Source organism: Besnoitia besnoiti, chromosome X (assembly GCF_002563875.1).
Source record: "Besnoitia besnoiti strain Bb-Ger1 chromosome X, whole genome shotgun sequence".
NCBI lineage: Eukaryota > Apicomplexa > Conoidasida > Eucoccidiorida > Sarcocystidae > Besnoitia > Besnoitia besnoiti.
In genome coordinates this window covers 58,771-85,134 of record NC_042365.1, presented here as the reverse complement: position 1 = coordinate 85,134, position 26,364 = coordinate 58,771, and the positions used below count along the sequence as shown (strand labels likewise).

The window sequence follows — 26,364 nt, the reverse complement described above, 5'->3', positions numbered from 1 at the left end:
TGCTCAAAAACTATTTCGTTCCTGCTGCGCCGATCTTCGCGGGCTAACGGGGGCGGGCACGCGGTGTGCGTGCAACGACGAGGGCGACTTCGCGGCAAGCTTGCTCGGCAGAAGAGAATGCGAAAAAGTACATTCCCGGAGAGTAAGCTCTCCAAGCAGGAAACAATCTTTCTGCGAATCGAGTCCTCGCGCCTCGATCCCGCGTCTCTGCCTTGCTTTGAGGCACTTCACCTGAGGCCCTTGGCGGAGACAGATCCGCAGACCAGGAGAGAGGAGACGTGAGCCCGTTCTCCGCGGCGGGCTGGAACTTCTCGCGTAGGGTGTATCACTTTTTGATTCTTCTGCGGTCTGTGGTTCGCCTTGTTACAGCCCCGTCTGTAGAGGGAGATGAGGAGCTGTAATTTGAGAGGCGTAGGAGGCCTCGCTTTCTATCGCACGAGCGATGCAGTCCTGTGCCTCAAGCTGCCGCCGAGCCCTCCTCAGGACCTCAGGAGTGGACTTCACGGCAACGCCGAGGCCTTCCTGCGGCGTCCTCACGCTTCCACTAAAGAGCCGGTTGAGGTCGCATCTGCAAAATCGCTAGAGGAGCAACCTCGCGGACTTGTAACAGATATGTATATATATATATATATATATATATTTATATATATAAATGCGTACATATCTGCATATATATATATATATATATATATATATATATATAGATAGATAGATAGATAGATAGATAGATAGATTCACGTGCGGAATAACTCCGTCAGTGAGCGCACTGTGCGGCAGTCCTGCAGAGACCAGTTACATTTTGCGACAGAGCTCCACACTCGCTTGAGGGCGATATGGGACCAGCCCACATTATCTCCAGAAAGGCCTCTAGAGGCGCAAACGGAGCTGCAGCGACGGGGACGCGGCAGTTGAGAAAAGGTCGGCAGGGCCTCAGAAGATACAGATTAGTGGGCAAGTCGAGTGTGGAGAGCTCTGCAGAGACGTCCGCAGCAGCTGCTTGCGCGTCGCAGTGAACATCACCCGCAGGGAATGCATGCGCCAGCGATGGCGCTTGCCTTCATGCACCCGTCTCTCACGAAGGGTATCCATCACCCCACGCGTAAATACTTGTACGTGTATGACAAATACTCGTAGGCATATAAATATGTATAAATATATATCTGTGTAGTCGCGTGCATGTCTATCGGAGCAAATGTGCAAGGACGACTGGGAAGCCCTGACTCCTGGGCTTGCCCGAGGCCATTTCAACATATATATATATATATATATATCAGTCTTCCGCGCACACACTGTTCGCGACCATACAATCCAGTGTGTTGCCTAACGCGCGTGGGATTGGCTGTCGAGCTGCTGAGAAGCCAGACGAAAGAGGGGCGGATGCGACTGCAGCGGAAAACGCAGCAGAGAGTGACAGCGACGCTGCGATGCCGCAAGGGAGTGCGCTCACGGTGCATGCGAGCGAGTCGTGAGGGAGGCGAAGCGCCCGCCAATCTTCGCATGGATGCAAGGCTTTCAAGAAAAGTCCGATGCTGCGCTTCAGATCGACGCACAGAGAGACACGCGACCCCGCCCCGCTCGGCGAGGCAAAAGACAAGTTCAGAGTGAGAAGGAGGAGCAGGATATGCAGACGCGTAGATCGCGGCGCAAGTCAGACAAACACGAGTAGCCCCTCGCCTTGCAGGCCTCGCGGCTCTGCGCGGCAAACCAAAGCGGGGACGCCGAAGAACTCAAACGCTCCAGGCGCTGACTCGCAAAAACGAGTTTCCTCCCCCCCCCCACCCGCGGCCGCACAACCAGCCTCCCGTCGCCAGACGCATCAAGCAAGGCGCCGCGAGTGACGGGACGCCTCACCAGACATTCCGACTGCCACCTACATACGTTCCCCAAACGTTACTCTTTTCTACTGTCGAGGGTAGGGTTGGTAGAAGGAGGGAACGGGCGCGTGGGGCCTGTGCGGCGCGCCGCCGGGTTGGAAGCCGAAGTGTCTGTTGTCGCCGCGTCGATCGTCGAGGGCGCGGGTCTCAGAGCCCCAGGCGGTCGGAGGCGCTGCGGGGGCAGGGAAGGCGTAGGGCGGCGGGAAGCTCGCACCGGGGGGCGGATGAAAGGCCCCGGGGACTGCGTAGGGCGGCGCGTAGGGCGCCGGCTGGAAGCCCGTCGGGTATCCGTGCGGCAGGCTGGCGCCCGCGGGGAAGCGCCGCTCGCCCTCCCGTCGCTGCACCGCGAACGGGTCAAAAAACGGGGGCTGGACCGGCTCCGCAAACTCCCCCCGCGCAGGGACAAAGCCTCCAAACGCCCCGCCGGCGGCGCCACTCGCGGGGGGAACGGGCGCATGCGGCGAGGCACGAGGGTGGGCGGAAGCGAATCCGCCGGAAACAGCGCACGCCTGCGGGGGGGGCTGCGCAGAGGCCGGCGCGGCTGCGGGGCCTACGGGAGAACGGGCGGGGAGGAGCTGAGCGGGAGACGATGGTCCCGCCGAGGGCGAGACCGACGCGGGCTTCGCCGGCGCCACGTGATTCGCGTCTCTCTTCTGCGCAGACGCCCGCCCCAAGCGCGGATCTACGGGGGCTGAAGACGCGGGAGCGGAGGGCGCTGAAGGTGACGAGGAGGACGACGAAGACGAAGATGAAGAAGCGTGGGGAGACGGGCGAAGAGGCGTCCGCCCGGAGCGCGGAAAGGCCTGGCGCAGAAAACCCTCGGCGCCGTGGACGCCCGCTTTTTCAAATCGCGAGAGAGGCGAGGAAGCTACTTGGGACGGCTGTGCCGAATCGCGCGGGTTCGAAGGCGGCGACTTGCGAGGATCGGAAGGAGCACTTCGGTGTCTACCCTTCTCCTCAGACATGTCTCCACCCTCTCCTGTCTTTTCTTCGCGCTCCCGCCCCTGGCTTCGCCCGCAACTCATGCTTCGTCCTGCGCTTCTGCTGCGCGCGCGCCCGTTGCCTCTCTCGCGCGACGGAGACCGCGACGCCTTCCGCTTCGCTTCCTCACTTCGCCTTTCGCCTTTGCCGCTCTTCGGCGCCCCCTCCTCCCGCGATCTGTCTGCACGCCCTCTCTCACCCTTGTCTGCCTTTTCGCCGAGGAGCTTGCCGCCCGCGTCGCCGGCGCCGCGTCTGCTGCGCGCCGACGAGGAGACCGGCGACCGCGACCGCGACCGCGACGACGGCGATGAGCACGAAGAAGAAGAGGGGGAAGCAGAAGAGGAAGAAGAGGAGGACGAAGAAGATGAAAAAGACGACGAGGCAACGGGTTTCCTGGGCGTCTTCGCGAAAGACGGCGACAGCGTCGCCACTCTCTTCAGCTTCTTCTTCGACGCGGGGCTCTGGGCGGACTTTTTCCCCTGAGTCGCCGCCCCCGCCGCCCCTGCCTCAAGACTTTCAGGTCCACTCCGCGGACTCTTCTTCCCGAGAGACTGCGAAGTCTCCGCCGAGTGGGAGCCGTCCGCGTCTCTGCGGGGAGGTGTGCCTGCAACGGCCTCTCCGTTGGGCGTCAGCCTCGAGCCCGCTGCGCCTTCCCCGCACTCCCCGCTGGACGACTGCTCCCAGGACGCTTCGCGGCGGGTCCCACCCTCAGCAGACTCCGTGTTTCTCTCTCCCACCGCGAACGCCTCGACGACGTCGCGACGCTCAACGGGCGAGGAGTCCCCCGATGAGCAGAGCAGCAGCGCGCGTCGGCTTTTCTTCGCGTTACCGAGGTTCAGCCGCGCCAAGAAATCCGCGTCCTCCTCGTCTCCATCGTTCGCAGGTGCACTTTCCGCCGGCAGGACATCGACGCCTAGGGTTCCGTCTCGCTTCGCCTGCACTCCGTCCTTCGCGGCACCCCCTGCGCCTCGGGTGGCGGCGGACGCCGCAGACTCGTCGACCTCGTCTCTCCCTGAGAAGTAAGAAGCGTCGTCGTCTGTGCGGATCTGCGGCGATCGCCGCGCGTCTCGCGAGTCGTCTCCCCTTTTCTTTTTCGCTGGCTGCTGCGAGACCGGCGCCTCCTCCGCTCTGCGCCTCTTCAACTCGGTCATCCCGCCCTCGCCCGCGACGGCGAACGGGGGCGGCGGGACCGGGGCGCTCATGGGGAGCCGGGGGAGCGCCTCCTCCGCCGGAGACAGTTCGGCGCCCGCGGAGGGTGACAGGAAGGGCGAACTCGGTGCGCTCTTGTCTTCCAGCGCCGCCTTGCAGGGCTCCGCTCCCCGAGGCTGCGGCGCGCGCGCCGCCGGCGGCGCGGTCTCCGCCGCACAGGCGAGGTTGCGGCTCTCGGCGACGCCTGCGCGCTCCAGCAGGGCGAGGGGTGCCCTGACCGCAGGCACCTCCAGCGCGCGGCGCGCAGACAGGGGCGCGGGGGAAGGGAGGGACGAGACGCAGGGATGGTCGAGATGCAAAAGCGGCAAGCAGTAGCGGTAAGGCGTGCGCAGAATGCGCTCAAACTCCACGCGGAAGATTTTCCCGATGAGCCGGCTGCAGAGAGAGAACGCGCGCAGACAAACGACGGAGATCCTGTCAACCGTAGTGCAAAGGATACACACGCGCGTCCCCGCCCTCGTATTCGGATTCCCTCGCGAGCTACGAAGTAGAGCCCTCCGCCGCCAAGCAACAGGCCTCGAATGGAAGCCAAAAAACCCTAAACTCAAAATATGCACACACAACCCGACTTTTTCTACATAGCCACATGCATATATATATATATACATGCATACATATGCAAATATGTATGCATCCATATATATATATATATATATATGTATTGGTATTGCGTTGAGGCAGTTTTGTCTGCATGTCCGCATGTGGATGCAAGTGTGGCGGCCCATTCCTTCGGGCGTCAGGTCCCGAGAGGCCTACTTGACGATCTGCTGGAAACTGGGACGCATGAGCGGGCGGCGCTCAAGGCAGGCGAGGCAGAGGTTAATGAGGAAGGCGTCTTTGAGGGCGAAGTCTGCGAGAGCGACGCGGTGATGCGGCTCGCTCAACTTGCGCCATTCGCGCAGCCCCAGCAGCCGCGCGCAGACGACGCCGAAGGCCCAGACATCCGCTGGGCGGTCGTAGGCCGCCGTTCGCTGTTCCGGCGCGATGTAGCCCTGCACGGCACCAGCAGCAAACAAGCGACGGGGTCAGGACGCAAAAAAGCGCGAAAAAAAAAATTAAAGATAACACCGACCGGCACGTCTTCACCCAGATGCTGAGTGCGAGTCCTCCGTAGAACGTGCCACAGGAGACGGAAAAGACGAAAAAAAGACGCCGAAACGGCACGAGGGAGAGAGACGAAGACGCGGAAGAAACCGGAGGCAGGCGCTGAAGACGAGAGGACTATCGCCTCGCTTGTCAGCACGCCCACCTGCAAGGCGATTTAAAGAGGATTTTTCTTTTTTCGAAGCTCAGTCTCACCTCTGTGCCAGGACCCTGCGTCATCTCGTGCTCAAAAGAAACTTCGGCGACTCTCGCCACGCCGAAATCCGTCACCATCGCGCGACCGTCCTGAATTTTCATTCACACCAAACAACTCCATCCAGCCCATATGCATATATACAGTTAGATATAGATGGATGAAAATATACATAAATAGGTAGATCGACAGCAGACAGACATATAGACATTTGTATATGCATACATGCCAGGTGGTGGCAAGAAAGGGACCGATAAATTCGGTTTATGGAGATTTATTTGTGAACTACAGATACCTTTGGATAGAGGGAATAAAACGAAAATGCCAGAACCTATCAGAAAATTGGTTTCCTGGATCTTCGTTATTTGCTTTGGCTCACCTTGAGCAGGATGTTTGCGGGCTTCAGGTCTCGGTGCAACAGGTGCGGCTTGGTCGCGCTGGGGGAGTGCAGGTAGTTCATGCCTCGCGCGGTGTCGAGGAGAATCGTCAGGATGAATTCTTCGTCGATGCACGTGTTGGCGCGCTCATGCTCTTCCAAGAGACTCTCTGGCGAAGAAGACGCACCACGACAAAAAACTGCCATATCCAGCGCAGACTCAGAGACGGGCGATCCACCACATACACAGATATCTTACGCATGTGGACGCGTAGACGTCGACGCGCCGGCGGGACTGTGGTGGATAAACGAGAAAGGGAGACAACGCGAACGCGCGGGAGACCGAAGAGCGAAGAGTCTCGCGCCCAGCGCAGTGAATGCTTACCGAGGGACTGGTCGGCGATGTCCATGAGGAAGCAGAGAGACGAGGTTTTCACTTTCTTCTTGCTGCGGTCTTCTAGCATCTGGAAGCCCTCGAAGACGCCGAGGAACGGCACGACGCGCGGATGCGAGTAGTTGCGCATGATCTCGGCCTCCGGGAGATTCTCTTCACTGAAAAAAACAAGAAAAACGAGGAAAAAGCGCGACACACCGCGGTTCACAGGGGTCCTGGTGCGCGGGCCGCCACGCCTTCTCGCGATGCCCATGCCAGTCCCCCCTTTAGCGCAGGCATCGCCATCTTCCATCTTCGGAAACTCTCGTCAAACTCACACCCGAACCCGTTTAGGGTTTGCCCTAAAAGAAGAGAGGCAAGACGAGCTGTGGACTTTACAGCAGGGCGAGATGAGTAAAAGTGAGCATGTCCTGCGCAGCGCACGGACCTTTTGGGAACGAGCTTGAGCGCGTATTCGGGCGGACCAAGCTCCTTTCCGCGGAGCGCATGCGGCGAGGCTGGGTCGCGTTCGTGTTTTCCGTTTCCTTTCTCTTCTGTCTCCGCCTCAGACGGCTGTTCCTCTCCCCCCGGCTTCCTCTCCTCGTTTGCCTCTCTCTCTCTCTCGGCGTCGCGCCCCGCGAGCAGCTCCAGATCCGCGTCCGCTGCTGCGGAGTTCAGCGGCGCGTTGTCCTCTGCTGGAGGCTCCATGCCGGTCTCGCGTTTGCTCTTCTTCTTCTCGCGCCGCCGCCGCCGCCCGGCCTCGTCTCCGCCCTCGGCGTCGCCTGCGCGCTCGCCCCGCGCCAAGCCCGCGAAGGGGTGCTTCAGGCGCACGCGCCAGACTTCGCCGAAGCTGCCCTTTCCCAGCTTCTCGCGGAACTCGAAATACGCGTCCAAGTCAAGCTCCGTCGCCGCAGCCGGCGCGGATGAACTCGGCGACGGCGACGCCAGGCACGCGGAGGCCCCGCTAGCGCTGCAGAAACCGAAACAAATGCCGATCTACAGTAGGGGCGCACATACCAACACGAACCTGGACAGCGACGCAGATAGACAGATATATACAGATATAAATATACAGATATAGAGAGGTAGAGAGAGAGATCTTGAACACATTCACAGGCACGCAGGCAAACGCGAACCCATATAAGCGTCCTATGTCCATTTACGGTTTAGGAACAAGACAAACACCGTAGTTGCACGTCGCAGAGAGCCAGGAAGAAGAGAGCGCGACGGGATTGGTGAACCTACGCGAGAAGAAGGCGGTCCAGTTCGGCGTGTTGGCGGTGCTGCTGCGGCGTCTCGGTGACGGACAAAGTACACCACCAAGCGCCGCTTTCTGGCTCTCCTTCGCCGCGACGCACCATGCGTCCTTCTGCCTCGGCGTGCGTTGCGTTGTCGGGCGCCTCGACAGCCTGCGGCCGCGGGACGGTTTTTGCGCCACCTGGCGCCGCACGCTGCGAGTCGCGCGCGCCGCAGGTCTTCAAGCGCTCGCCCTCCGCCTCAAGGGCCGGGGGGAGAGGCACCGAGCGCGCCGCGCAGCAGCAGCAGTGCGCAGCTGCTTCCTCGGGATGCCGCCGATCGACCCATCCGTGGCTGAAGTAGTTGAAGCCCTGCCGCCCCCCTCCGGCGGCGGACGGGCGCACGCAGAAGGGCGCGGCGGCCGCGAGGCGGCGCTGGAGGGCGCGGAGGCGCCGAGGGATGGGCACGGAGGCGAAGGTCGGCGGGTTGAGCCTGAGGAAGCCCGTGGAGAGGAAGTCGGGATGCAGCGAGGAGGCGTTTCGGCGCTTCCGCTGCTCGCGCTCTTCGCTAATGAAGGAGAAGAACGCAGAGCTGCTCGCGCGGCGCAACTCGCTCCCGCCCGCCTTGAGGCCCGCGCCGACCCCCTGGAGATTCATGTAGCGGCGCCACAGCGAGAGCGAGGGCGTCGTTGTCCAGACGACTGGAATCAGCTGCTCGAGTTCCGAGGAATTCGTGTCCTTCGCAAGCACCACGTTGTAGACGAACTCGTCCGCGGCTTCCTCTTCGCGGCGCTTCAGCGCGCCCGCAGCGCCCAGCGACTTCGCCCCGCCGCGCGTCTCCGGCTTCTTTTCAGGCTCGCGCGACCAGGCCAACGCCGCGTCGGAGTCGCCGGCGGAGGACGCGTGTCTCAGCCGACTGAGCGGTGTGTCGTCATCCGCGCCTCCGTTCTGCTTCTGGGCCTGCGTCGCCTCGTTTAGGTCGCCCGCCAGATCTTTGTCGGCGCGCTCCTGCTTCACCTCGCTCACGCCTGGACCTGCGCCTGCAGCCGAGGCGGGTGCGCGGGCGTCGTCTCGGCTCGGTTTTCCTCCTCGGGCGCCTCTCTCTCTGCGCGCACGGGGGATCTCCGCGTCGCTTTCCTCGCAGGCGAAGTGGTGCAGCGACGGCCGCATGACTCGACAGGGGATCTGCGCGGCGTCGCAGAGGACCTTGAAGAGGAGCGCCATGTGCCGCGGGAAGCCGTACTTGATGTCGCCGAGGTAGACAAAGCCGTCATGCTCGGTGGCGAGGCGCTTCACTTCGTCTTTCTGCTCGCCGTAGCCCGTCGAGGCGAACTTGATGTTCCTCAGGACCATGCGCCGCAGCAGCTCGATCTTGCGGTGAGTCGACAGCCCCGCCGAAGAAGAGGCAAAGAGCGTCTGCACGTCCCAGATCCGTTTCCGCAGCTGTGCGTCGCTCTGGACGTCCACAACAATCACCTCGCGACACGTACAGAACTCCGACCCCGCGTGCGGCTGTGGCCTGGCCGCCGGTGGCGGCGCGGGCTGCGCCGGCACCAGCGGCGCCGAGAGACTCGAGAGAAAGACAGACGGGGTCGCCGCGAAGGGCGGCAGCAGCGGTGGAGAGAGCACGCGTGGAGGCGGCGCGGAGCAGGCTGCGAGACTCGCCGACGCCGCAGGGAGGGAGGAGAGGAGACAGGTCGGCGCATGCTTCGCGGCCGAAGCCCCGAGAGCGGAAAGCGGCGGCGGCGGCGCTGCCGCGCAGGGCGCACGCTCTGGAGGCGCGACCGCGAGGGCCTCGGCGGCCGGCGCGTAGAGGCGCGCACTGGGGCAGAACGAGAGGTCGTCGAGGAAGCACTCTATCGACCGCAGCCAGTCGTCGTCATCCCAACTCACAACGAAGCGATCTTGAGGCAGGGAAGATGAATACGCACCGCCATACGCGGCGCAGTACGGGCCTGGAAGCCTCGTCCCGGGAAAGAACGCGGAGCCTCCGCGCCCGCCATCGACTCCCGCGACAAGGCTCCGCCTCCTCAACGCCCCCCCGAGGTCGTCGCCTTCCTGCTTCTCGTCTCCGCTGTGTCCGTCGCCTCGTTCTCTGGAGCCCCTTCCGGCACCCGCGTCGTGGCGCCTCGCGTGCACCCCCGCTGCGGCATGCGTGGACGCGGCGGTCGGGAGCGTGAGCGGCCTGCGCTCGTTCTCCGAGAAAACCTCTTCGTTCGACTCCGCGACAGAGAAGGCCGGAGAGGAGACAGCCGAGTCGGGCTCGTCGCCTGCGCCCAGGCCAACTGTCGGCAGGCCCAGGGGCTGCAGCAGCTGCGCAGTCTCGTCGTGGGACGAGAAGGAGTCGCGTCTGCGCCCGCTCGGACTGGAGACCAAAGAAGACGACGAGACAGAGACTGCCGCGTCGGCGTCTTCGAGGCCGCCATTGAAAACGGCGCCGCCTTCCGGCTTCTTCGACTTCACCGCGCTGCTGGGTATGTCAGGCGCTCCGAGCTCCTCGACCTGGATCTCACCTGCGCGCTTCCCTTCTGTCCGACCAGCTGCTGCTTTCTTCTCGCGACCGGGGTCGGCGACTGGCGCGGCGGCCGAGCCGGCGGAAACGTTGGGCTCCTCCTCGTCTCGCTGTTTTTTCTCCTCCGCGGAGGACTGGTCTTTCTGACCAAAGTAGAAGTCCAGGTTCCGCACAACTTTCGCCTTCTTCTGCGCCACCCGGGGTCGGCCCCGCATCGCGCCCAGGGCCTTCTTCATCCAGCGAAACGGCGCAGGCGTCGCAAACAGATCCGCCGCAGGCGCCTTCTCCACGCGACTCGAGCCTTGCGCGGCTCCAGGCGCCGAAGCCGCAGCGGCGCTCTCGGCCGGCAGCGCGCCCTGGTTCGAAGGGCTCGACGGCGGCGGCCGCGGCTGCGGGGGCTTGCTCGCTCCAGCGATGGCGACGTCGTCGCTGGACTGCGCCCTGCGCTTCTCGGAGGCACCGACCCTCTCGCCCCCCACGCCTCGCGCGGCAGTCTTCGCTTCGCCGTCCTCTGCGCCTGCTCGCCAGAGGCCGCAGCAGGTGCACTGAGGCAGCGGCTGCACGGAGTCCCCGTGGAGGCGCGCGGCGCGCTGCGGATCGAAGAAAGGCGACGCGCCGCAAGGCCCGGGGCCGGCCGCGTAGGCTCCAGACCAGGTGTCTGCTGCGCCCCCCCGGAACGACCCGCTCAGCGTCGCCCCCGGCAGGTCTTCGAAGCTGCCGTCGGCGGAAAAACCCGACGCGAGGGCACCCGCGCAGGACGACGGCTCCAGGAGATCAAACACCGTGGCAGGTGCGCACGCGAAGCTCTCGCGGCTCCCTGGAATCGAAAACGATGACCGGGGCGATGTCTCAATCATGCCGCTGAGACCCCTGTCTCTGTCTGGCGTCTCCACAAACTGCGGGGTGGCGGCGAAGAGCTCTCGCGCTTTCGGCGACAGACACGACGGCGAGGGGACGAAGTGGCAAACGGGGTCCTCCAGACTCTCCGAGCTTCGGGAAGAGGAGGCAAAAAGAAAATCCGCCCCCTCACCGCGGAAGCGCCCCTCGCCTTCTCTCTCCCTCTCCTCCCGCCCCCCGTTCCTCGCCGCACACGAGGGCGCTGGAGAAGACAGAGGGAGCGGCGGTTGAGGGGAGAGGAAAGGAGACGCGAGGTGAGCCAGGTCCGGGCCCGCTGTGCTCCGTCTTCCAAACGCCCCTCCCACCCCGCCTCCGACCGCGGTCGGAGCCGTGGCTAGTTGGGCTCTAGAGCCCCCGCTGCCTCGGGCGCAGAGCGCGCGCAGCCCGTCGGGTTCGGGTAGCCCACGCCGTCGGGTGAGGCGGCGGCCGTGGCGGCGCATCCAGAAGACCCGGAACTCGGCTGCGTGGATCGCCTGACACCCAGGGCCTCCGTCGAAAAGGATTTTTCCTGGATGACAAAGGTTTTCGTCGAACCCGAGGATGCCATACTGCTGATACTTGTACGTCATGTTGATGCGCGGCAGTTCCTCGAAAATCACTGAGAGGAGAAGGCGGAGAGACGGCGAGAGATGCGGCGACAGATGCAGCTGCTGCAGGGTGTAGATGTCGGGAAACGAGAGGAGAGGGAGATAGTGGGAGGAGAGAATGTACTTGAGAGCTACGAGGATATCCTGTGGGTAGGAACGAAGCAGCGGCTGCAGCGGAGTTTTGCCAACGTAACTGTGGGAGTCGCGAGGAAAAAAGAGACTCAAAAGATGAGTCCCTGCGCGCTGGAGACAGAGACGAATGTCCCGTTGCTCCTCCGCCGACACGGGCACAGGAGGCAGCAGAGACGCGCCGCTGCCTCCACTCGAGACGGGCCTGTCAGCGAGGCTCCGGCGCCTGTTCTCCACCCGCCAAGGCGTCAGTTCCGCGGAAGAGGCGAGGGCGCCTGGCTCGCCGTCAGCCCCTACAGCCTTCTCCTCGCCCCGGTCTGCGTCCGCGTCGGCGGCGTCGTGCGGCAGCGCAGAGTTCCTCCTCCGCGCACGCGCGTCGTCGCCTCCGCGAGGGCCTTCTGGCGGGAAGGAGGCGGGAGGGTACTCTCGCTTCATGTCGAAGTACATGAGAAACGGCGAGTCGACCGCCGCCGCCGCAGCAGGCCCGACCGAAGACGCCCGCGCGCCGCCCGCGAGGGCGAAGGCGCCGCCGCCAGGCTTCGCCTTGTTCTCCGTCGGTCCGTGCCGACTGTCTCTTCGTCGGGGGCGGAGATGGGCTCCAGGCCCCCCGGCGCAGAGCCCGACCGCGGCGACCGGCGGCGGAGCTGGGGCCGGCTCCAGAGGGCTGCTGACAGAAATCGAGGGCGACGAAGAAGACAGGAAGGACGCCGAGCGTCTTCTCCGCGCCCCTCCTTCCCGCCGCTCTTTTCTCGCCTCAGGAACTGCACCAGACGCGGCACCTGCGCAGGCTCCCTCCAAGGCACCCGGCGCGGCGCGAGAAGGAAACGCGGCGACGGAGCAAGATCTTCTCGGCCGCGCGCCCCTGGAGCCGATTCGTCCTGACTCTGCGACGAAGTACGAGTAGGGGCGCGCCAAAGGAGCCGCAGCCGACGCGGGATGGCCGTCTGCCTCTGGCGCAAGCGGAAATTCTTCCCTCTGTCCCTTGTCTTTCTCTCCCTGAGCGTCTTGCTCACCAGTCTCTTCCGGTTGCGCGTCCGCCTCCGCCGCGGCCCTTTCCTCCTGCACGTCCTTCTCTTCGCGATGCCTCCGCGCCCTCGCAGGACGCCCTCGCGGGTGCGCCGCAGGCGCGGACGACGACTGCAGGCGAGGAGAAAGACCGGCTGCGGCGTCCTCGGGAACGCCGGCTTCGTCGCGTGGCTCCGCTCTTTCTTCTGCACGAAGGAGGGGACTGCGCAGCTCTTCTTCGTCGAGTTCAGCCTTCGTTTTGCTCTCTTTTGAAGCTTTCGAAGACGCCGGGCCTCCAGCCGCAGCTTTCGCCCGCCCCCTTCCGTCGCGCGGAGAATTGTCGGCTTCCTCGTTCTCTTTCTCCTCTGCTTTCTCTTCTTCTTTGGCAGTTTTCCTTCGCTTCCGCGTCCCCGTGTTGAAAGCCAGGCTCTCGCGCTTCTGCGGCGCGCCACGCCGCTTCCTCCCTGCGCCCCTCGGCGGGGTGACCTCCTCTTCATACTCTTCGTCGTCGTCTGCGTCTTTGTATTCTTCATCTTCTTCGTCCTCGAAGTCACCGTCGCTCTCTTCCGCTTCCTCCTCTTCTTCCACTTCTTCTTCGTCGCTCTCCTCGGCTTCTCCCTCCTCTTCACTCTGTGCTGCCTCCTGTTCGCGGGTCTCTTCAGCCTCCAGCTCTTGCTGTTCACTCTCCTCAGCCTCCGCCTCCTCTTGCTCTTCGCTCTCTTCCGCCTCAGTGTCTTCGTCTTCGCTTCTCTCCTTCGCCTCCTCCGCTTTGCTGTCCGCTCTGCGCCGGGCAACTGAAGCAGCCGCGGTTGCGCCGGAGCCTCTGCGCTGCCTGGGCGCTTTCCGCGGCGTTTCCTTCTCATCCTGTTCTCCTTTGCGGCCCTTCGCGTTGCGTCGGCTTTCCTTCTCTTCTTTCTCCTTTTCCGCGACCCGGCTGCCTGCCAGAGCCCCTCGCTTCCTCCGCGAAGTCGCCCGCCTTGTCTCCTCTGTCTCCTTCTCTTCCTCTTCTTCTTTGTCTTCACTTTCCTCCGCTCCGTCGTCCTCCTCTCCATCTTCGTCCTTGTCTTCTTGTTCGTCTTCCTCGTCCTCTTTTTCGTCTTCCTCTTCGAAATCTTCATCGTCGCTGTCCTGTTCTTCTTCCTCGTCCTCATCGCCATCGCTGCTTTCCTCGTCGGCCCTGCGTTCCGCTTCCATTGCGTCCAGTTCATCGAAGCTCTCGTCGTCTTCATCGTCGTCTTCTTCGCTCTCTTCCTCTTCTTCCTTCGGGGGTCTCCTCGCAGGCGCAGCCGCTGACCTGCCTCGCCCTCCCCTTTCTTGCGTGCGCACAGCTCCACCTTTCTTCGGAGTTTTTTCTTCTTCAGCGGCCTTCGTTTCCTTCCGCAAGGTGCTTCCGGCCTTTGACCTCAACGGCTTCCTGGCCTCTCCTCGGCCGCTTCGCCCGGCTCTCGACTTGCATGGCGAGTCTGCCTCTTCTTCCTCATCCTCTTGTTCATCCTTCTTCTCTTCTTCTTCTGTCTTCTCCTGTTCCGCTTCCTTCTCCTCCTCTCCCTTCTCTTCTTCTTCCCTCGAGTCCTTCTCCTCTCCGTCTTCCTTCGCGGCCTTTCTTCGTCCCGTTCTCTTGCGCGTGTCTCCAGAAGGCTCCTTGCTTCCTTTCTTGGTTTTCTTCTCCGCGTCCTCGGCCGTGTCCTTCTTGTCTCGCCTCCGCTCCCCCTCTTCATCTTCGCCCACCGCCAACTTCGTTTCCTCGTTAGGTTGGGCGTCTCTCACTTCCGGCGTGTCCTCCAAGAGGAGGAGCTGCAAACCCGAGGCCTCCACGACGGCCTCGAACGCGCACTTCGCCAGCTGCATCTCCTCGTCTTCCGCCTTCTTCTCCTTCGCGGCGCGCTTCTTCTTCGCGCTCCCGCGCCGCCCGCCCCCAGGCCCCATGCCGTCGGCCTCGCCCTCCTCCTCGCGGGCGCCCAGGTTCCCCCGCAGGTCGAGGAAGAGCAGCTTGCCCTCATTCGTCAACAGCGCAGCAGCGAGCTGCTGCAGGGCCTCCAGCGAGAGACAACAGCGCGCCAGAGACAGATATCGCAGCCCGCAAGGCGCCCGGCTCGGCTCCTCGTAGCTTCTCTGAAGAAAAACCGCAAAAGAACGCGAGCGAACGCTGCGAGCGCGAGCCTCCTCCACGAGCATGATCCTCGAATCAATCCTCGCACATTGAGGCGCGTGGAGAGGCAACCGCGTATGCATGCGTGCATCTACAGATTCGCGATTTCACGTCTCTTCCGCCAAAACAGCGCCTGTGTGGTAACTCTTGTGCATCAAACGACTCCAGAAACCACAAGGCGTCTGCATCCATGAGTCCAAGCCCTCGATACGCACACGCTACACGCATGTGACATGCAGATCTATGTCGAGTGAGACGGTGCGGCATCGTGTATCCCGCACGCACTATGAATTCCTTGCCCTCGGCAAGCTACTTCTTGAACGCATCCGTTCGCAAGGCGCTTTTTCGCATCCGCCTCTCCCTCACCTGAAGCGCATCAACCAGAGGTTCAATTGGAAGGCCTTCTGTGGGATCGTCACCCCCTGCGTTGGCCTCTGCGCCTGCGCCTCCGCCGCGGCTTTCCTCGGCTCTGGCGCGTCCTCCAGCCCCCCGCCCGCGGTGCGTGCGTTTTTTCTCCTTTTCCTCCTCCTTTTTCTTCTCGGCGCCGGGCGCGGATCCCGCAGCGTCGCCGCCCGCACCGTGTCTTTTCTCCCTTTTTCCGAAAATGTTCGCGGACAGGTCCAAGTGCTCCAGGCGGCAAGAGGGCGCCAGGAGGCCGGCGGTGAGCGCCGGCAGACAGGCGCCGCTCAAGTTGTTTCCTGCGAGCGAGAGCGACACAAGGGAGGGGGAGGCGAGCGCGAGCGCAGCCTGAGGAGCGCCTTTTCCTTTTCCCGACGCAGACGCCGCGTGCGCCGCCGCCCGCTTGCTCGCTGACGTCCACGTCTTGCCTCGATCATCCCCCCGCGCTCGGCCGCCTTCCGCGCCCGGCGCGGAGCCCGCGAGCTTCGTTGGCTCCAGCGGGAAGAGCGTCTCGGCGAGCAAGACGACGTCCGCGTCAGTTAGCAGCGACGGCAAGCCCGACAAATCGAGGTGCGTGAGCGCATGCAGCGTCGCGTGCGCGTGCGAGGGCGCGGCTGCGGAAAGCAGCGTGCGGCGAAGGAGCCGCGAAGAGACAAACGACGCAGCAGTGAGCGAAAGCAGCCGCAGCGAGGGCGGCAGATGCGAAAACAGCGCGGAGCCCACAGAGAGAGCCGCGTCACCCAAGCCGCTCAGAGACAGCAGCGCCAAGCCTTCCTCAGCCCCCCAGGCAGAGTTCGCGGCCGCGGCGGGCGGCGAAGCGCACGGAGCAAACGAAGAGAGGAAGGAGTCGAGGGCAGATAAAGACCAAGGATTGTGACCGACGCGCAGCGTCCGCAGCCGCGTCGGCGCACACGAGGGCAAGAAGGAGACGAGGTGAGACGCGGCCTCGTCGTCCAGTTCGTTGTGCTGGAAAAAAGCAGAAGATAGGGCAAAAATGTGTGCGAGTGTCACGGACGACACGACCAACGAAAATAAAAGACCGCCAAAAAAACGAGCGAGCCGCAGGCTTGGGCGCCCCCGGAGAAGGCTGCCGCCCGCCGCCACGACAGTCCTCGGTGTCTTCTCGCTCTTCGTCAGCATCGAGCAAAGAGGGCAGTGCGTCTGGCCTTATGGCGTGCCGCTATGCGAGGCACCCTCCCGACCCAGGAATGAGGGCGCTACACTCGCACTCTCCTGATCAAAAACGAAACTTGAGCACGTACATCTGGTACAAACAAAGGCAAACACAGCGACAGAGATCTGCAAAAGGTGCAAAAGATTCGCCGGGAATCCGCACAGGGGTTGCGAAGGCGCAAGCAGAGCACAGGCGGCGCAGGGGAGCGTTAGGCGCCAGCTGTACGGACAGCAGCGGAATCGATTCACTTTCTGCCTCTTCCCCGCCGGCATTCTCACCGATAAATCAATTTCCTGCAGGTCGAGGTTCCCGTGCTTGCTGAGCCCCTGGAGAAGCGCCTTGAGGCCTTTCGCCTTCAGGCCGCAGCCCCGCACGGAAATCGCCGCGCATCTGGACAAGCTTGACAAAAGGCGCGCGTATCCTTCTGAAAAATCGTAAAAATTGGCAAAAAAAACCTGACCAACTGCGTGCGAAAAGTCCAAATCCTAGTCTGTCGGAAGAAACAGAGGTGAGGAAATGGACTCCGAGGCAATCCGGGCAAAAGGTTCAGCAGGAAAAGAGGAGGCAGCAGACTCCCCATGCTGTCGGCAGGAAAGCAGACGCGGAGAAGGTTGCTGGGTTCCGCTAAAGTTTTGATTCTCTCAACCCGACTCTCTACGTGTCTCTGCTTGCATAGGACGCTGCCAGTGCGCTCCCGTGAGGTTGGCGTGCCTCATTTCATCTCGAGAAGGCGACCTAGGCCCTGCTTCTCGGGAGTGAGCACGTTTGGTCCTCTGGCAAGCGTTCTGCGGGAGTCTTAAATTCCTCCTCACCGGTCAACTCCTTCTCCGACAGGTTCGTGACGGCCTCGAGAGATATCGCAGAGACAGACGGATGGCCGCGCAGCACATCTTTAAGTCTCTCCATCCACGTCCCATCCCCACGAATGACGACGGTGTGTATGCTTCTAGAGTTTTTGAGCTGCTGCACCACGAGGGCGCAGACGGCGGCGTAGAACGCGTCGGCTTCCTTTCCGCCGCCGGGGCGCGTGAAAGCGGCCTCCGCGTCGTCGCCCTGCGCGGCAGGCAGCGCAGCGGCGTACGCGGAGGAGCAGGGAAGCCCAAGAACGAGGTGGGAGGGAGAAGAGGGCGGCGCAGACTCGGCGGAAAACGGGTGAACGGTGCCGGAGACAGGGTGTACGTACACGAGCGGCGCAGCAGCTGGGGAGGACTGTGCACTGAGAGACGCAGAGAAGGCCGCGCGGAGAGCAGAAAGCGAGGCAGAAGATGACACCAGCAGAATAGAGGACAGCGCGTGTGGAGAAGACGAGGCCGAGGCAGCGGAGGAAGCGGCGCGGGAAGACGAAGACGACGCGGTCTTTGCCCGGTGCGAGGCGTCAAGCGTCTCCACGCCGTTGAACGGAAAGCACGCGCGGCTTGGAAGCCTCTTCGGCGCGGGAGACGGGAGCGCGGCGAGCGGCGGAAGAAGAGGAGGAAGCGAGAAGAGAGAGGAGAAGACGGGGGGAGGCGCCTCCGCAGCCACGGCGGCCTGCTCGCGGGCCGAACTCTTCGCCCCGCCGCGCGCGACGCCTCCTGCCCCCATTGTGCCGGCGCGCAGGGAATGCGGGAGGCGGCAGCCAGTCAGCTCAGAGAGAAAGCGACAATCTACGAGTCAAAGCACAGGCGATACGAGACGCTGCTACGGTAGAGGCGCGGCAGCCCGGGCTCGCAACTCCATCGGCGAGGAAGGAGAGACAGACGCACAGAGAGGCAAGGAGAACCCAACCGAAGAGCGGCGGGACATTGTGGCTGCAGCCGCATGCCTTGAGGAAAATGCAAAGACGGAGAGGGAGAAAAAACTTCGACTGGAGGGCCCCTGGGCGCGAGAGGCGCCGACGGACGGAGACAGCGACAAAACGAAAAGGTGAGCCGTCGTCTGGCTTTCGGACGCAGGAGATGTGAAGGACTAGTCTGAAGAACCGCGAGGGCAACCAGGGAGAGAGAGAAGGGAGAGAAAAAGCGGGCAAGACATGCAGAGCAGCCTCTGAGGGCGGGAAAAAAACGTCAAGTGACCTCGCCCGCTCTGTCTCTATTCATCCTTCTTTTCTGGCTTCAGGACTCCCACGGCTGAAGAAATCTGCCCTCCTTGTCTCTAAACAAGAAGGCGAGCGAGAAGGAACACGATGTCGAAGAAAGAAGCCGTAGACGGCGCGGGAGAAGCGCGAGAAAGGGTCATTTCCTGTTCACGAGACTACAAGGAGGAAACGACGAAAGACAAGGCAGCCTACGGCGCTGTAAACGTTGAGACAAGCAAGCAGCGAGCAAAGCAAAGAGAGAGAAGAAAAAAATCAGGGGAAATTCAGCCCGTTAATACACAAACCCAGTGAAAAGAAAAGGGAGGGAGAAAGTAAAATCTCTCCCAGGACGCTGCTGGGCTCACGCCTCCCCCTTTCTCCCTCTCGAGAGCCTCTTTTCATTTCAGAGAATAAATTTTCCCCTTCCCTCCAGGGTCTTCGCCTTTCTGCGACGCCTTTTCGCGTCCTTTCTGGCGTCTTGACTCGGTTTCCTTTTCTCCTCTCTCGAGACAGTTGACTTTCTAGTCTTTGCTCCTTGCCAGAGACTTCGAATATACGGCGGTCGAGGCTCGGCACGCACATCCTGCAGACGAAAGCGACCCCTTGCTGCTCAGCGCTGCTCGTTTTCCATTCTCGTGCGGCTTTTCTCTCTCGCTCGCCAGCGGTAAACAGCCAGATTCCCTTGCCGCCGCCCCTCTCTAGGTCTGCGAAGTAATATCTCCTGTCTTCTCGTTTCATCCTCTTCACTCTCGCGGCGCCTTTCTGAGTTGTGTCCTTCGGTGCTTCGGCTCCCCTTGCACCTCCGCGTACTTACACCGCGTACGTTGTCTTCGGGAGCTCCGCTGGAAGAGCGATGTCTTCATCGTCAGAGTTCTCTTCTGGCCGCTCTCCGTTCTCTGTCGAGCGCCCGTTGCCTTCTCTCTAGTCTCTTTTCTGCCGCATCCTTTTTCAGTCCTTCCCGTTGTGCCTCGGGGGTTCTCTCCGCGGGTGTCTTGGCTGCGCCCCCGCCGCAACGCGTACAATTCTCTGGCGCTGTGTTGCGCAGTTTTCCACAAATCTTCTTCCCGGTGTGCACGTGGGGTGCTGCTCCTTTCTCTCGGGGTTTTCCGTGTATGTCTCGCGCTGAGGGGGTCGTTTCTTCTCCCCGAAGAGGAGAAGACACGCCCTTGACACCCCGCTCGTCGGGTCGCTGGGCGTCGGCAGGCGCGTGTTTGGGTCCTTCCTGGTTTGTTTGGTCTGAGTCTTCTTCTTACCTGACTGGCTCGCTCCTCTCCTCTTTATCTACTTCCTGACAGCGTTCCCCGCCTTTTTTCGCCTTCCTTCCATCCCCGTCGTCTCGGTTTGCTGGAGTGTGCGCCGCGGTGCAGCCCTGCCCATTCCTTTTCGCGCCGATGAGGATCCACCTGTTTTCCCGCTCCTCGAGTCTTCTGCTCCTTTTTTTTAGGTTGCTAGTTGCGTCCTGATTTCCCTCTCTCCCTGCGTCGATGGGCTCGCTGAGAGGGGTGCACGGCCCTCCCCGCTCAGTGCAGAGAAGATGCGGGCGAGAGGCAGTCAGCGGCGCCTTCAATCGGACTAGCATTTTTTCTAGCGGAGCAGAGTCGCCACAGGGTCAACTTTTCCGCGCTTTAGAACCTGCACTCATGCAGAGTTTATCTGGCCGGAATAAAGGACAGCGCGTGATGGCCCCCGCGAGCAGCGCAGTTTGCAGCAGTTTCCTTCCTCTCTTAGGTAACTGAACTCATGTTCTGAAGAGTACTTTATCAAGGGGGGGGGGGGACTGTCGGCGCTTGTTTCGTCTCTTCAGAGGCCAGTTCAGTAGAGCAGCACGGGGTCGCACATCGCCGCTTAAAGGTCGAGGAAGGCAGACTGCGGCGCCGTGTCGAGTTGAGGGCTGGCACGCACTCACGGTGCCTTGAATTTTCCACTGGTGAAAACCGACACAGGCTCTGAACCAGCCGCCGCGAAGGTGGCGTGAGGCTGAGAGCGCATGCAGAGTCGCGTTGACAGCCAGGAAGCCACACCAAGCGAACTTTGTCTCTCAGGCGCTCCCGGCAGCCCCGTGGAGGGAGCACCAGGCAGGATAGCTGGGCGACTCTCTCAGATGTTTAAGCGAGCCGTTTGCGCACTTCTGTCGGGTGTAGTGTGGTTTCTCGGTGGTGCAATCAAGTCGCATACACCGTAGGCATGGCGTATGATGATTGGTTTAGGGCAGCGCAGAAGTGTGGATCGATCTACAGCTACAGCCCTCGTTCAGTTGAACAACGCTGGTAGAAAGTCTCTCCTCTTCGGCTTGGCATCGCAGACTATGAATTAGTGAGGCATCTCCTGCGCTGGAAGTGGATCGCGTCGTTATCCGGAGTCTCTACGACCTTTGCTAAGAAACGAGACACACTGCACTACGATGTAGCTGCTCAGGAGCTGCAGAGGGAGGGAGCGGTTTTTTCGCCTCTCCTCGGCAGGAGTTCCCAGAGTAGCGGACACAAGATGGCCCGGCCGTCTTCAGCCCCGCGGAGCCCTCGCCGGCACACTGTGCCCCCCGGGAGAAGTAGAGGTCTTAGAAATGCTCTTCTGCCCCGAAACACACCGCATCGAGCCACCTTTGTGACACGCACATCGTTTCTTTGAAAGGAACGGGCAGGAATATTCTGTTGCACAATTTCACCAGTCCCATGGAACGAGGCGCGCCGGATCGAAAGCGCATCACTCTGTTTCCCTGCCCTCCGCCTTGGCTATTGACGCAGTGCAGTACACAAGACGGAAGCGATACTGGGGCAGCTTATCGCGGAAGGGCCTCCGCCGCCATCAGAATCGAGAATTCTTGCCGGTAACGGCGGCAGTTACCAGCCACACTAACATCTGCTTCATCCTTATTATACCTCTTGCGCCCCACTGGCGCACGCATAGTTACATGTACATCTCCCTGCGAAAGCCATTGACAGCGGATGCAACGGCATAACCACACAGCGCAGTCTCTGTTCGCGACGTTCCCCCGTTCGCCGCTTGCCTGCAAAGACTATTTGAAGCAACTCGCGGAATCTCACGCTAAGGCGTTGTGCGCCACCAGCGCAGACGACCACCACCATGCGTTGGGGTAAACAAGCGCCGCGGCATGGAGCCGTTTGTTCCCTTCTCCCTTCTGCGTGAGTGCCGATTTTTCGACAGCCGGTAGGCAGCCTCCGGGAGGGGACTCTGCCTCTCCCTCACGTGCACGCAGCTCTTCGTTGCGCCCTGTCTGCTGTCGTCCTTCCGCCGCGCCTTCCTGCGCTCCAGCCTTCTCCTTGTCCTCTCGCCCACATTCTGGAGGGCCGCCGCCAGAGAAGGAGACCTCCGGCGGCGTCGCTGCCTCGTGGGCTGTTCGCTGGCGACAGCCGCGTCCCGCGCCTCGCTCAGCCTCTGCCTCTGCGGGCGCGGCGGCGCTCTCCACAGAACCGCCTTCCTTCTGGACGCGGCAAGGACTCCCGCTCTTGTCGACGCACGCATCGTGTGGCGCGCCACTGCGTCCGGCGAGCCCAGTCCTCGCTCTCTGTCGTCTCTGCATCCGCACCTGCCGCCTCCTTTGTTTCAATTTGAGGAAAGCCCTATACGCAGACGGCCTCGACGACGGCGCAGAGGAAGCAGCGGCGCTTCCCGGCGACGCAGCTCCGGAGCGAGGACTCAGAGAGCGAGTCAACTGACTGCCCAAGGAGGAAAGGGAAGACATTCTGCTGTCAGCCGATAAGCAGACGGTCTCTGGCGTCGCGAGGTGGATGCCTGGCAGCGCCCCGAGCATCCGGAAAGAGCGGTGGCGCCGACCCCCGACCCTCCGCTGTCTGTGTCTCTCTCTGGCGCATGCCCTGTTTCGTCGCGCTCTCTCGGTCTCCTCTTCAATCCCCCACCATTCGCGCTGCAGGCTCTGTTGGCGTTCTCCGCCGCCAGAAACCACGCGCGTCTCGTCTGCGCCAGGGACGTGGCTGACCGGCGGTTTTCGAAGGCACGCGTGCAAGGCGTGGCGCAGGGCTGAGAGCTCCATGTCCTTCTCTTCGATGTCTTGCTTCCGCGTCTCGAGCTCTGCTTTCAACTCGGCGTTTTCAGCCATCAGCGGCACGAGCAGCGCGTTGACGCTCTCCAGCTCGTCTTCGCGCTCTCGACAGCGGACGAGGAGTGCGTCAATCATCGCTTCCTTCGTCTCCATGCTCTGCTTCAAAACGTGCAGACGCTGCGTCATGACCGCGCTCGTGGAGGACAGCAGATCAGCCATGCGCCTGCGCTCCTCCTCGCTCCTCCGGCTCGTCGTCGCGCCCTCGCAGGCGTCCTCACCGGCCGAGAGGCCTGTCTGGGGCGTCGGTGGAAGCGTCAGCAACGGCGGGCGCCGAGGCGAGGCGCAGCAGCCTGCCGCCAAATCGCCCCTAGAAGGCGCAACCGCGTCAGCGTCGAGCTGGCGAGGCGTGGCGGATTCCTCGCTGTCCCCTGCGGTGGAGGGCAGCCCGCTGCTGACAGCGACGAGGGCGGCGGCGGCGCGTGTCTCTGGCTCAGCGGTGTGTCCCTGCCGGTGGCGCATGTCGCCGCGGAAGAGAGCGAGGCGCGAGTCCAGCCCGCAGCTTCGGCTCGATTCCACGCGCGCCTGCCTTGGGGCGCCACGCCACGCGGACGCGTGGCGTGCCTCCTCAGTGCTCGAGTCGCGCTCCAGCGCTTCTGCGGCGGAGAAGTCCCCATCGCTGTGCTCAGTGGGACCGAGCGACCGCGGCGTCGGCTCGGCCGTCTCTTGAGCAGAGTCTGCTCGGTTGGCCTCGTCGTCTCGCTGGAAAGCTGCGACAGACAGTGAGGCTGATTTTGCCAGTTCGCGAGGCCCGCAGTCGGCGCCCCTCGTATCAGCTGCAGGTGACCCAGCCGCGGCGGTAGAGGGAGAGTCACCGCCGGCCGGCGGCGACTGGGCTGCGGACAGGTCGGAGATCGAGACTCTCATCGAGATCAAAGCGAGAGGAGGCAGCTCTGGGGCGCTGCGCCGCGGAGCACGGACGGACGACAGCGCAGAGGATGGTGGCGAAACCCGGCAGACAGACCGGTCTCTGCACGCGACGGCTCGACCCGTCGGCCTTCCCATTGGGCTGGCACCCGACTCCGAGGCATAAAGCTCAAACGTCCACGAGGCGAGGCAGTGCGAACTTGCGAGGCTGCGCCGCCGCAGTCCCAGAGGCGGCACGCAGGAGAGGCCTGTAGTGACCCCTGCACGCCGGCAGTCTCTCGTGGCACCAAGGATCTTGGGATAGAAAGAGAGGGGAAGGTGACAAGGAAGAGACAACTCACCGTCCCTTTCGACGCCGCTGCAACAGAAAACGACCCAAGCACGCTGACACGGTTCGCGAAATCAAGCGACCCAAGCGAAGCTCCGCAAGCGACCGGCGGCCTTATCTAGAGAACGGACTGGGGCGTCGGGTGACGCCAGCAGAGTAGCCTCTGGCCTCGAGGTGATAGAGGAGGGACGACCGGAGGGACTGCCTGTCTGAGAGGGCTGGGCAGCAGCACCGCTGACAGTTAGGGAGTGAAGCTGGCGCTTGAAGCTGGATCTTACGCACCCACGTCCGCGACACGAGTTCTTCGCAGCGAGGCTAAGAGAGAAAATGCGGTCCTGATATGGCAACTGTCGGGTTCAGCGTGCAACAGAGGCCGCGACGACAAGAAAACGGTCATGCAGTGGAGGGGACAGAGGAGTCACCCGAGCAGAAGGCACAAACGTTTGCGAGTGAGTGGATTGAGGAGTTGCCAGAAGACCTTCGCGGTCGGCCGCGAAACAATTAGCGACGCCGCCGCGGAGACACTTTTCTGTGAAGATGACTGAAAGTCTCCGTGGGAGCTGATATGCGGCGCGCGCGAGAGCCGCGCGAGGGAACCCGAAAGACGAAATTTGCGGCGTGGACGGTGAAACTCCTCAGACACATCCTCCGCGACTGTTGGCTGCGTCGCCGTCTCGTGGTCCCTCAATACACGAAGATGGAAGCGGAAATTGGCGTATCTGGCGCCTCACCGGCTCAGGCAGACCCGGGCACACGGCCGGAGACAATGCCGCAGTCTTTTCCACAGCAGTGTGATTCAGCGCTTTCTGGAACAGGCAGACAGGAAGGATGAGCGACGCCTTGCAGTCCCTGTACTGAAGTCAAATGGGCTGTTGGTGTTGCAGCGCGTCTCGCCAAAAACGGAAAGCGTATAAAAGCTGCGAATCGGCGGGTGGGAGCGACTCGCAATGGAAAGGCGACGGCGTCGTCCCAGACCTTGCACCAGGGCCAAGGCTCCGCACTGAAGGGAGAGAGTGTGGATGAGTACGTGCAAGATTTATTCTCCGTGCCTTTTTCTTGGAACGCGCTGGAGTCTGGTGAATCTCTCGTCTGGGAGCAGGGCCCGGATCAAGAAAAATCCAAACATGCAACGGCGGAGGCCTCCCGGCAACGCGTGCGATGCTAGACGCGCTAGCTAGCGGGTGGCGAATCCCGTCGACCGAGGGAAAATCTGCCGGATGAAGACAAACGCAACGGAGTCGTCGCCCAGGGAGAAATTCTACACACAACCGAAAGCGCCTTGGCGTGCTCAACTTGGGCAACCCTGAACGAGTCAGCGTTGTTGTACTCGTCGACTTCAACGAGAATAGGCACCGGAGAGCTGCCCGTCCCTGCGCCCTCGATGCGACAGCCCCGTGGGCAAGGCCGGCGACGAGGAGCCGTCGACGGCGCACACCGATTTTATGAGCGACAGAGGGCCGTTCACGACAACAAGCCGGCTTCGTGTGTGTTTGTTGAAAGGCAGTGCAGGTGTCCTCGTCGGTCACGCCTCCCGTTGGCTGCGACGAGGCAAGAGGAGTCTCACCTTTGTGTAGAGACACCTCGCTCGCTCTTAGCGGCCGAGGCCACTATGTTGCACCGAAACAAGCAGGAAGTCTGCCTCCAGCCCCTGCCCTGCCACGCAACTTAACTAGGAGTCGGTTGCAACGGGTCGCCGTTCGACGGCGGCTCCTGTTGTGAGCGGCGGCGCGAGTAGCCAGAGTTCCAACGCAGAGCAAAGTCCACAGGCCCGCAGACAACTCCTCGTCGTGGGCAAGGCGCCAGTCGCGCGTGCGCCCCCCAGCCCCCCCACCCCTCCACACAGACGTAACGGATTCTGGAGGTCGAGCGCGGGTTTTCAGCCCTTCTGCGGAGTATCCACGGGTGTCCTGCTCCCCTGCCGATTTACTAGAGAGCGCCGGGACGGCCAAGAAAACAAAGCACGCGCGATCCGCGCGAGCGCGTGTAGGACCCCCCCATGAGTCTCTCCAGAGCATGAAAACCTGGTAATGAAGAGGCGATGCCGGTGCTCCACCGACACCAGGGGAAAAAGAGACCCCCCCTCACCAGCAGTATTCTTCGGCACACGGTTGGCGTGACGGCACCGCTGTTGTCTGCGCGAGCGGACGCTACGTTGAATTCGTGTGCCTCGCCTCGCGCCGCCGGGCGAGAACACACAGTGCCTGAGTATCGCTTCCGCCCATCAGTTGTCTCCCTAGGCAGCCGATAGAGATGAAGTCACTAATGCAAGTCGTCTCTTCAAGGCACCTCCTCACCCGCTGCCTCTCGCAGGGCAACCCGACTCCTTGCGGCGGTCGACGCTCGCAAGAAGAGCCGCAGCAAAACGGCGGACCCTCACACCACACGCCCACATGAAGCGGAAAAACAGTCATCCCCCAGCAGCTCTGCATGGAGCAGGAGTGGGATTCCAGTGCGGCCCGAAACCCGTGCTGCTGACTCCAGCCTACGGTCTGTTATAAGGTTCTGCCCCTGAATCCGTCAGCGATCCTTCAATCTTGCGCTCGCCACGGGGAGGCGGACCTGAGCGCTTACGGCCAAGTTCGACGCGATGTGTGGCTGTGAGGAGCAGCTTCTGATGAGGCTCTTCCTTCACGGAGCACAAGCGCATGCAATCGTCTATCGCAAATGTCGGCGTTGCTGGGCCTCAAGTCGGTGCCTCACCTAATTGCCAGTTTGCAACTACTGGAGTGCTTATCTTTCTGGACCTCAGAGCTATCCGAAGACACGGGGTGTTGCTAAACTCGACTGCGAAGTGCCTTGCGCAGCCCTATATGGGCTGATGGATCAAAGCACGACCCCAAAATT

The 26,364-nt window shown here is 62.3% G+C and overlaps 2 protein-coding genes across 2 annotated transcripts; both read right to left on the bottom strand.

Annotated features, from left to right (window-relative positions):
• Positions 1-1,900: 1,900 nt before the first annotated feature.
• BESB_015810 (uncharacterized protein) lies at positions 1,901-17,778 on the bottom strand (the record flags this gene model as incomplete). Its single annotated transcript, XM_029360296.1, has 10 exons — positions 1,901-4,439; positions 4,821-5,056; positions 5,364-5,453; positions 5,741-5,907; positions 6,123-6,289; positions 6,559-7,080; positions 7,356-14,587; positions 14,991-15,989; positions 16,476-16,621; positions 17,010-17,778. The coding sequence occupies 10 exons, from the start codon at positions 17,776-17,778 to the stop codon at positions 1,901-1,903; spliced, it is 12,867 nt and encodes a 4,288-aa protein (XP_029216272.1).
• Positions 17,779-21,287: 3,509 nt separating this feature from the next.
• Positions 21,288-23,330, bottom strand: BESB_015800 (uncharacterized protein; the record flags this gene model as incomplete). The annotated part of the gene is made up of 1 exon (XM_029360295.1): positions 21,288-23,330. The coding sequence occupies one exon, from the start codon at positions 23,328-23,330 to the stop codon at positions 21,288-21,290; it is 2,043 nt and encodes a 680-aa protein (XP_029216271.1).
• Positions 23,331-26,364: the final 3,034 nt, after the last annotated feature.